At 43.5% G+C, this 11,884-nt stretch overlaps 1 protein-coding gene across 1 annotated transcript in view; it reads right to left on the bottom strand.

Annotated features, from left to right (window-relative positions):
- T265_04194 (hypothetical protein) overlaps nucleotides 1-7,126 on the bottom strand; it is a gene marked incomplete at both ends in the record, with an annotated part of 15,516 nt that extends 8,390 nt beyond the window's left edge. The window contains 2 exons of the mRNA XM_009168876.1: nucleotides 142-705; nucleotides 7,066-7,126. Coding sequence (XP_009167140.1) covers nucleotides 142-705; nucleotides 7,066-7,126 — 625 coding nt within the window. The remainder of the gene's footprint in view (nucleotides 1-141; nucleotides 706-7,065) is intronic.
- Between the last annotated feature and the right edge of the window lie 4,758 nt (nucleotides 7,127-11,884).

The following is an 11,884-nucleotide window of genomic DNA, read 5'->3' as shown; positions in this document are numbered from 1 at the left end:
GAAATCCGTGTTGTTTATCGCTCAACAAGGAGTGAATTTCAAGGTGCGATTTCAGGGCTTCTGCTATAATTCGTTCCATTGCTTTTGATATTACTGGGAGAAGAGTGACAGGTCTGTAGTTAGATGCACACGTTCTGATACCTCCTTTGAATATGGGGGCTATTATCCCGCATTTCCAATCCTCTGGTACCAACTCTTCTTCCAGAGAACTAGCGAACAGTTTAGCCAGAGGATAGCTAAGTGGTTCAGCGCAGTGGCGCAGAAGCAGTGGTGTAACGCCATCCCCACCAGGTGAAGTGTGTACCTGTAAGCCGCGAAGGTGTTTGACAATGTTAGCCCGATCAATATGCACGTCCGATAAAGTTTCGTCCGTTAGTACCTCCACAGTTTGTATAGGAGTGCGGGTATCTTCAGGAGAAAACACGGAAGCATAAAATGTGGCAAGGGCATTAGCTGTTTCAAACGCATTTGCAGTCATTCCCGATTCTGTCTTTATGGCAGATATACCTGGTTTAACTTTAGCCTGCGCATTCACGAATTGATACAATAGTTTGGGGTTTTTCTCCATCCTAGTCATCAATTTGAATTGCTGTTGTAGTTTGTCTTCCTTGATTAGTGACGTGACTTTATTCCGCAACTTTCGGTACGACTCCCAGTGTTCGTCGGTCCGGTTCGTTTTATATTGAAACCAAGCGATGTTACGTTCTGTAATCCATTTTCTTGTTCGACTCCTCACTGTGAACATCTGTGAACGTCGTAGTAGCTTATCGGGAGGTATCTGTAATAAGAAGAGAAAGAGATACAGATATTAGGTCCTACAAGTAACTCGTGCTGGCAAGTGCAGTCTTAGTATGTTACTATGCCTCTCTTTGGAACCCAGTCTTCTCAGTAGGAGATAAGAGTGTGAATTCATCACAACACTCGTACAGTTTAGTGACCCTCTTCAAAACGACCCATTTTTCAGTTGCAATTTTCCTCCCTGTTGTCAAACAAATATTTCGTTTAGACTTTTCCGTGATCCAATTTCCAAATCGTGGGCAATTTTGTTTGTTCGATTGGTAGAGTCGATTACTAGCTGTAGGCTAGTTAGTGAATGTTGATCTTCTGTGAATGTGGGATAATATGGATAGCCCATGCACAAATACGTACGAAAACAGGTAGATCCGATTGAAAACTATAGCACGTATCAATGTAATAAAAATTTTTATCCTTAATACAACTTTTTTTTATCTGTTCGACTGGAAAAGAAGCGCAGTTAACTCGGTAGACTACGTTTAGGAGCAAACGTAGCTGGGCTTACCCGCCACCTTAATATCTTATCGAATAAAGCACTGTCACAAGAAGCGCCTTTCCATACAACCGGCTCTTCTGTTCAGTTACACATCGCTAGATCTGCTTCTCCTGTAACTTTAATCGAGTGATGCAACCCCATTGATGGTTTAACGTTTTACTTTGTGCTCTCTCACTGAAGCAGTCATCAATGCAAGGCCAAGCTGACCTCTTCAGTTTATTGGAAGCACACTGTTCATGATCGCTGATCAAACAGAACGTCGTCACGTCGCAGCGCGCAAAATTGCTTCACATTGTTTTACAACCGCGTGATCAAACCATGTCGAACGCTTCATGTTCAGTTTCAGATTTACTGACATAATTTGTCTGGTACCGGTTTCCTCATACAGAGTGCCCAAAAAATGGATAGGAAAGCCGTCACACTGAAAAAGAAGCTGAAACTAATATTAGTACATAGAGGAAACTACTCACAAGGTTGCTGAAAACTCTTTGACGAAGTTTTCAGCAACCTTGTGAGTAGTTTCCTTTGTGAAAATATGCTGCGATATCTCGAATATCGCGCCAACTGAATCTTGAGGCGGCCTGTGTGCAATTGTAGAATAGTGTTGTAGAATATCATAAACGAGGGATTCGGTTGAGTCTCTGGTGAAAACCAAATTGATTTGCAAATGAGTGCTTTTCTCGATAAAAATGGTACAGATTCCGCAAAATCCGTCACTAGTCACATCGTCGTACAATTTCAAAGCTTCCGGGAAGTCTTGGTAGTCAGATCATCGATCAGTACAGTCAATAGGTTTACTGAGTTATCTTTTGTCATGATGGTCTTGAGAAAGATCATGATAGAACATATTCGTCGGTAAGACGTTAAAATTAGAGTGTTCTGTCTGTGTGACCTGTTCGTCTCGCATGTCAGTCAAGAAAATGCGCCACTGGAAACTCCTAATGAGGATGAAACCGGGTTACACTGCTCCCTCATTCCTCGATGTGGTCCAGCCATGGTAGTCACATTAGGACACGACGAAGACCCCTCAGACAAGGATAGATTCTCAGAATGGAAGTATAGTTGTATTCATAGATATTCTTTAATTTTCACTCTATCCTATAATATCAAGGACGCATGAATATTTCGGGATTCGATATGATCTACTCTATTTCTCGGGGGCGAGATGGACCAAGTGGTTAGAGCGCGAATTTACTGACCGGAAGGTCCGTGACTCGAACCCGACCTCTGCCACTCGACTTCCCCTGTCTAGGCTTGGGCAACCACGCAATATCCCAGCCCTCGTGACTCCTTCGTGTGGCATGGCAGATAGGCACCGAAAGGGTGCTACAGCTGGACGATTTTCTTTTAATCTAAGACTCCTCCCCTCAGCATAATGGTCAATTCCTAATCGGCTCGAATTTGTGGTCGCAACAGAACGAGGCATTGTACTTTGAAATAACAAAAGACCACAAGGGGGCATCCTTTCTCCGTGATTAATTACTTCCAACAGTGTGCATACATGTCTGCTCCACTTCCATTTGGTACGTCATAGTCGATTAGTCAAAAAAAAAGAGTGTCAAATTTGAATACATTCTGGTGTGTCTTTAAAAAGGGTAACTGTCGGTCCCCTCAGGACACACTAGCAAAAATGTCGCTACATCTGTGTGGCGTCACGAAGCCATATTGAATTTAATGAATTCCACTGATGATCCAAATCACACAGCTTCATACAACTTCGGTGTTTATAGACGAAACAAGTCATATCCAAACCAAATTGCCGCATGGTTCTCTTATTGTTGGCTCATCATACAGTTCTGGTATACTGACAGACTCGAGACCTTGTCACCTTCACATCACAGAAATCGAACTGAGTAGGTCTAGTGGTATACCGGCTAACTTGCCCGTATGCTTGAACTCGCCTGAAAAATCCCCCTTCACTATGCTGACTAGGATTACTCGTCTACATTTAATTGGTACGTATGAGTAAGCTTATTTATTCGCCATGGCAACCGTTTGCGACGTAACCGATTGTCATTTTAAGCACTGTGCACCAGGTGGTTAGTAGTATCAATGGCCGTGAATCTTATCACATATTTCCACACATCACTACGGTAACGCTGGAACATTGAACTATAGTTACGAACCCCTGTTTTTACTTCGCGTAAAGCGGTCCAAGTCGGAAGCAGGTAATGTTATTAGAAATGATGATGAATGAGGAGGGGAGGAAGAAGGATTCAGATCAGTGCAAATTTCAGTTAATATGGAACTGTCAAATGGGCTGTCACCTGGTAAGGACCTTGGACATCACTAACATTCAAGTTACATGGTAAAGTGTCACCGTTACTGAGTCCTCGTGAACTGCATGATGCAAGCGTCCCGATGACAGGTATGGCCGCTGACTACGGTCTCTGTAAGCGGCACTCATTACGTCTTCTTAATACTAATCTTCTTACTAATCTTCTAATACTAATCTTCTTAATACTAATAAACGTCAGGATCAGAAAGGGTCAGCCACCCAAATTTGTGACCAGAATCACGTCAAGAAAAAGGACACTTGACTGCAGCGTAGTAGTTGGGACCGTCCACGCACTACAGGCAACAAGCTTCAAAGAGAACTAATTCAGAATGGATTTCGTTTTTAGTGTCGCTCTCCGAGGGATTCAACTTGCTATTTCAAACAGGACCCGAAATCTCCCTACATGTGGAATATAGCGGACGCCCTTTTCATTGATCCAATATTTCCAGTTAGATGTTAAGTTAAGCGACTGCCGGTTTCAGCTCATGACCCAATCTCCAGGTTCATGACTTGACTTAAATCGGCTGGATTGATAAGCGTGTGTGATCGAATTTGCTGAAGTAATGGTCGAAGGTTGGTCAACTGGACAAAGTAAGGCCCGATGGGTTCTCGTAAGTTACGAGTTCATTTGTTATCGCACCAAAATAAGTTAATTTCACGAGTCTACTTTGTTTCCAGATTCTTACTATAGTCTGGCACAGAAGCGTGACTCTCATTCTTTTGTGACCGCACAGAGCGAAAGATCGGACACTTATTATACGGTTTTCTAGTTTTGGCCACTTTCATCTATTCCGGGTGTGAATGTGCAAGATCATTCCCATAACTACGAAAACTTCAGTACAGTTTCAAGGGTCTCTGAAAACATTCAGATGTGGGTATGGTAGAAACTTTGTCGAAGCATTCATTCTCTCCTCGTGGAAGGCTTGGTTAAGCATTAAATCTCGTCGGAAAGCATTCTAGTAGTCTAGAGTCGGTCTGACGATGGTGAAACAACCACTGTCCAGAGTTGAATTCCTTTTTTTCCTGCCCCAATGCAACTTCCCAAAATAGTGCTGACGAACTATAATTGATGAAGAGAATTCTATACTATTGATTTGTCGTACCCGCGGTTAAAAATAGCAAAGAATGCTATCAACACTCCCTGGAAACATGAATGACTGTGAGCGTCTCCAACAACGCCAGCCGTAATTTGTCTAGAACGGTTTCTCGCTGATTTGACCAGGTCACTCCTGTGTTCGCTGAGAGTGCGTTAATTCGACAGGTAGTTTTTCCATACTAAGTAACGTTATACTTTGATAACACTACCGAACTACAGTCATGCAGCACAAACTCCAATTATTGGTTGGCTGTTTTGTTCAGCTGACCAATTCCGATTAAAAGGGATCTCTAGGCCGTAAAAAAAACCACGCAAAAGTATCCTTGCGCATCTACACCGAAAGTGTATACTGATGTCCTATCTTCTATTTAGGATCAGGCTTCGCTTGCTGTCTCGGTTATGGTCAAGAGCAAAGAAACCCAGGACGGTTTGTTCTGGCAAGGAGTAGTTGCATGTCGTGTCCCCCAGGACTTGATGCTCTGTGCTTTGCCAGGAAAGGCGAGTACACAGCCTTCAATAACGTGGGCGGTTACCAACACATGAAAATCCGGGAAAACTCGGGCAGTTTGTGTTTCTGTTTCACTGACTGTTCGATTGCAGGTGTTCTCAGTTCAGTGAAGTACAGAACAAGTGCCTATGTATTGCGTTCATTAAAAAACATCGGAAACTATTGAGATTACGCATCAAAAACACAAAGTCACTCATCTATGAAAGAGGGCACAGATACAACAAGGTTGCTCAGGTCAAGATAGAAACAAGAGTGAAAAATAGCTTTCTATGGAGGAAAATGTTGGTAGCTCAGGTAGCGTAGATGGTCGTTGGTTTGTTTGCTGAGCTGAGCTGGGTAAGTTAATTGCAAACGTTTCTCCACCAATCAAGGTGGCATCATTAGTGCTTTGTTGGAGGGCGTAGTGGTGCGTAGCGATGGGTTAGTGGTTGTGAAAAACAGTAAACTGCAATCCATGGGATATATCAAACAAAACTACAACGGTTGCTTTAATCAAAAGTCTGGTTCACTCAAGTTTGCGGACCCAAGTCCCCAGCAGTGTCTCAAGAAAATGAGGGGCTACTCGCTGAGTTTTGCTATCCATATTCTAACGTGCTATCATGCCGATCTCAATGTTGGATCGCACTTTCTTTTTGTAAAAATGGTTTTCGCTAGATGCTCGAGGCAGTAGGAAAGTTCCCGTCACAAAACAATACAGCACTACAACTGTATCGATTGTTCATTTTACCACAAATGAGGTCCTGATCAGAATATCAGCACAGCTGATGGCCACAATGCAGGAATGGTGGAAACTGAGAAAGGAGTATACAAGTAAACTTGGAGGTTGCTCTCCAGAAGGTTCGATTTGACAGCTTTCAACTCTAGCGCGGAATACGATGGTAAAATTTCGGTCTAGTAAAACGACAGAGTTGCATCTAATAGTGGAAATATTGGATGTGTCCCATTGGATGCAGTCCTACAATAAATTCGTGGTGAACGCTGAGAGTCACACAAGGTGAAAGCGGAGGAAGCGATAAGGTTTCAAGAAAAGATCATGGTATTATCCACTCTGATGTTGCACGCGCGTTGCCGTGCCAGTGTGCTCTAGTCACCAAGAGACACACAAGGTGAAAGCGGAGGAAGCGACAAGGTTTCAAGAAAAGACCATGGTATTATCCACTCTGATGTTGCACGTGCGTTGCCGTGCCAGTGTGCTCTAGTCACCCATGACACAATTATAGGACAGCCCGATACAACTTATCAATTCCAATCAAGTTTTTCGCCACATTTAAAGCACCGATATCCACAACCTGGTTAAAATTCCTTCCGGAAAAGTAAATACCGACTGTACAGCTACACAACAGTTCACCTAGGGTACAGGTGTGGTTGCTCATGTCATGGTTGCCCTAGCAACATCCACTCGGGCATTCTGCTTGAGGACTGCTTGCAAGCGGTCTAATCTTTCCAAAATGCGACCTCAAGTCACTGAGTCTTTGTCCCTTAGGTTCCTAAAAAATGTTTTTTTTTCGTGTGTGAATCGAGTAACCTAAGAGACTAGGTCTCTCTTCTGTTTCAATGCATTTGGACTAAGGTTTGAGGATATCTGTAGATCCGTGCATTATTCTCGTGAACTAAACTGCTCTTATTGGTACGATTGCACATCTTCACGCCGTATACCGTCTTTGGGACATCCAGTGACATGCCAAGTAACCATGTTACTTAAGACTTTTGTTTGAGATATGGAACCTGAGGAATATTAAGCCTGTAAGAAGGATGCAGTGGGCTGGCTTTAATTCCAAACACTTTCTGCATTAAGGTGCCAAACTGCAAGCCAAGACTTTGTTCAGTGCTTTCCGCGTCACACCACAAGGCCGCGCAGTGTGTCGGATTACTTCAGATTGCTTCGGAATTACCTTCGCTGTTGATTTTACTATCGGCCTGGTCAAACAGTTCTGATCGAGTTTTACGAAGCATTCTTCATCACACAATCACTGCCTGTCACTGGCCTTCCATTTCGGACACTTAGTGGGATCGTTGCTTTCTGAGTCGTCTCATGAACCGCAGACGCAAAAGTCATGTCAACCCGTGCCAACGTCGCACGCCGCGCCGCCGCACCTACGCCTGTTCCTCTCTGCTACGTGTCCGTCCACCATCTATCGATCCAGATTGTGTGATGAAAGTGTGGTTATTCTGGCAGACAAAGCGTGTCGCCTCTCCGACACGCGGGAAGTGGCGGACAGCAACCGCACGCGATAGGCCAACCAGGTTTGCAGGCCTGCGCGGTTTGGATGACGGAGAAACACAAATCAATTTTTCAAGTACACTTTGTACCTCAGATTGCGACAGCTGTTCTGCCGTTCATGCATGCCGATACCACGCGCGACCTATTGAGCACGGATGCCAAAGTCTCCAATGCACACAACTGATTTCTACAGTCATTTGCTACTGTGTCTGACACTTGTTGGGCCGACGGAGATGGCGGTGTAATATGGCGTGTGGTTAATCCCTAGAACTACGTGAAAAGCGTGCCTGGTTAGCGATTAGCCGTATGTGCAGATAGGACACGGTTTCTGGTCCCTCTGTTGAAAGATAATATGTAGTCTGTTAGTCTACTTGGACATTATTCTTTTTAAAGAATCTGAATTGGATTTCAGCTTTATTTTCCCGTGTACCCACACACACTACAAGTCTATTTGGTGTACTGAAGTGTTATAAGCTGAAGTGCAAGTCAAATGTTGTTTTACGGCAACTCCAGCTGAATAGACCGTGCCGCTTTGGTAAAACTTTTTTTTGAGGGAAAGGGTATCGTCGGCTGGTGCAACACAGTGCAAGAAATAGTCCAGTGAGCTTGAATGCGGTAGACCATCAACATGGGTGGGTTAGTTCGAAAAGTGGACATCTGACTACTTATCCAATGGCTACGCGCTTTTCTCATTCATGTTTGTTGCAGGCAATGACAGCTGTTGAAAGACCACAATATATTCAAAGTGCTCTAAAGTCACTCAATGCTTGTCTCTATCTGTGGAATCTTAGGCGAACAGACGCATCCTAATGAGCAACCCACAGCAGAAAATATTACCAGATCACCCATGCGGTCTTGCATACTTCTATGACCGCCCGTTCACGCAACATGATGATCTGCGGTAATGATCGACGCGGTCGCTCGATGTTCTAATGCTGTGGAATCTAGGCGAACAGACGCATCCTAATGAGCAACCCACAGCAGAAAATATCACCAGATCACCCATGCGGTCTTGCATACTTCTATGACCGCCCGTTCACGCAACATGATGATCTGCGGTAATGATCGACGCGGTCGCTCGATGTTCTAATGTTCGGCCGATGTATGCAGCTCGGTCGTGACCGACTTGTGGTTGACCGACTTATCGTAGTTCACTTTATTGTAAAGTCATCGTAGACCATTTCACCACCAGAACTGTTCACTGTGCATCTGAGCGGCCGATGTTCTTTTGATTAAGACGGTGACAGTTGCTCAAAAATGGTTACATCATTAGTTCTTTGAAAAATTAATAGAAAGTGGTTGTCTGTTGGTTTATCTACTGCCCTTCGCCTCTTGCTAAACTGCGTCGAAATTCATTGTCACCACTGTTAACAGAATCCACTACTACCGTAGTGTATAGCCCTTCTAAACTAACACATTTTGTTTACGACTTCGCTGTTACTCGTTTTTTAATTCGCTGGTAATGAGAAATGGGTCATGATAAGCATGTTTGCAAGCTCGAACGAGACCAACTCATCAAACTTGAAAATTTCTGCGCACACAAAAATATTCCTGGGCCTTTTCAGTTGTGCACCATCCACACTACGCTCTCCCCAATCGGCCCCTCTCGAATTGCAACCGTTCCCCAAAAGGGATCACTATGTGAAATTCACCTATGAGGTAGTAGGCAAAACGCAAACCCGACCTACAAATTATGGCTCTACTGCTCATACAGAAGACCACTTTTTTCTCAGCAGTCAGATGTGGATAGTATTCCGCATAGCAGTCGATTTCTCATTAACGGTAGAGAACCAAAACACTAAGGAACTAAGTCCTCCTTTACCTTCGGTGCGCAACCTCGATCGTAACTAATGATGCAGAACATAGGTAGCTTATATGCGCGGCTAAGTTGTTAATCTTTTCGCCGGGCTTGGTAGTTGTATTGCGAACATTTCGTCTCGGGCGAGGGAACATCGCCACCGATTCAATTCAAAAGTGAACTTTCAGTGATGTAGTATAAAAAATGGAAGAGAAGATAACCCCGTAGTAACTAATGCAAAATTGTATTTAAAAAACGATTTATGCAAGGGAGAACAGAAAATAAAAGACGTATGACAGGGCGATAGTTTAAATTAATGAAGCAAATCAAATATCAGTTTAAAAAGGTTTGCCACAAAAAGAATGACTTATATCAAATAAATGGTTTTAATGTATTAACTACATGTGTCAGAACACATTCCAGTGATAAAATCAACCAAGGTATCTCAGTGATCCAAAAATATACAGCTGAGAGTTTGATGGATAAAGCAAGCAGAACGGGGACTGCGCCTACCTGATGAGCCCCAAGGAGGGTGAAACCGGTCACGCACTGTCAGAGTTTTCAGCATAAAAAATCTGATTGACCACCCTTCTTCTACCCAGGTCTGATGCGAACGAATGCGTTCATGGGTAATAGCAATAACCATGAGTATGATATGAAAACTGAAAATATACCATAAACGTGTCGTGGAATGCAAACTATGGAAAACCACTACCAGAAACATAAAAACAGCAGTAGAGTGAATTGCATTCGAGGGTGTTATCTTCAGTTGGATAGTCATTTCTCAGCTTTAGTTGTCTCTACGGTAACCAGGCCCCAACTAGCATCCCACCGATAAGAAAATTTTTCTTTAAGCGCATTTTTACCTCCACTTATAAGTTAGCAACATAAATTAGAACGCCAACTAACTTTATTCTGAATAAAAATAATAAGGGAGATGGGAGGGGCAGACCAAAGAAAATAACAGACAAGTGGTTCAGTTTCTATGCAACAAATTAGGCTATTTTCCATTGTAGACTATGCTTTCAACGTGCTGGAATGGATGTCTCCAATAGGAACAGACGCCAATTAACCATGAAAAAAAACCTGCAAATGCGAAAATGCATGCAAGTCCAGAAAGCTTGGGCCAGGCACCAGTCCTCCACTGCCATTGTCTAAGTGGGATGGGACAATATAGACATGGTAATTATTGAAAACAAATGTTCAGAAAACCAAGTCTATGCCGGTAGCAGAGTTACGGCGGTATTAGTGTTTCGTCCAAATCTTTTATCCTGTCCGGGAGTCAGCCAACGAACACTGAACATTAAGGGCCACTAAACAATACGGTTTGATAAGAAGTCAGCTAGCTGATCAATGCGCCAAATAGGTCGGAGACTGTTCAAAATCCCACCACGTTAGATTCAGCGTAGGAGATAACATGGTTCGAAGATAACATGAATCAACATGCTGGCCTTATCCGATGCTTGTGGCGTCTCACGACAGTTAGACCTACGTTTAACTTATCAGGACATTCGATATGCTCGGTGCCGTACAGCGTCGCAAAGCTAACCTGGAGCGATGTGTGCCTTTCGGGTATTTGACAGCAGATAAGGGAGCCGCGTGAGTTGAGTCAACACACCCAACTGGCTAGTTTCGGAATCGAACAGCCGGCCGTACGGCCAGACCATAAGATCTTGACCAAGCTGCTAGCCTGAAGTAATCTATGAAGTGGATCCACTAGACTCTTATTACATTCTACTGAACTACAACAGACTGCGTGCCTGGCTTCTGAAAATGGACGAGAATGGAAACAATCTGCGATCCTACTCGGTGCAAGACGAAATATAATCAATAACTGGGTGAAACGTCGGAGATTGGAGGGACAGGGTATGGAAGAATGTGCTGAATAACACGTAAGTCCATGGAGGAATCAACTGATTCGACCGCAATGCTTTCTACTTTGGAAATGAACAAAATTCGATCCAATTTTACGGGGTTTGTAGTCGTAGGATGGGTGTGTACTAGGTAGAAGAGCTTTACAACTGGTCGAGCTGGGCAATTTGATTGCAAACGCTTCATCATCAGTCGGGGTGACATTATCAGTGCGTTGTTAGAGCGCGTAATGTTGCGTAGCAATGGGTTGGTGGTTGTTGTTTTAGAAATGCATTTGTGTACTATGAACCTGGTATGCATGCTTAGATTTCGCATGACGCTTAGGAATGAATCATTTTACATAGCAGAACTAACCGTACGTTCCCTAGTGAGCTGCATCCACGTGTTCCAGTAGCTGACTTCCTCGGTTTGTGACTTGGAACCTTCTTTAGGCATCGCGTAATTGACTAGTTACCCTCGCTTAGGGGACCATATTCTTGTGGTTTCGTCAACAAAGAATGGATAATAAATTCAAAATAGTTAGCTCGAAGTCATTCGCACGTAGGTATTCCTTGAGTACTCTCTGATTTTTTAGCCATACCTTCTTAAAAATTGGCTTTGAACTGTGACTATGCTCTCTTCTGCTACTTCTCTTATGGTCTGACAAAAATGCGACTCCATATAGTCTGTCGCATTCGTTGTTTCTGGCGTTTCCCATTTACTGCACTTTTGCCCCTCTAAATTGGCAACTACTGTTCTTGGTTGTATCAAAAAGCATAGGAGTGAGCGAAACGGATCGGCGCTGCTGTAACCATAAAAAATCTGATTGACCACCCTTCTT

This window comes from Opisthorchis viverrini (assembly GCF_000715545.1).
Source record: "Opisthorchis viverrini unplaced genomic scaffold opera_v5_66, whole genome shotgun sequence".
In the NCBI taxonomy this organism is placed as follows: domain Eukaryota; kingdom Metazoa; phylum Platyhelminthes; class Trematoda; order Opisthorchiida; family Opisthorchiidae; genus Opisthorchis; species Opisthorchis viverrini.
Note: the sequence above shows the minus strand (reverse complement) of the source record. Positions and strands in the feature narration are given on the sequence as shown.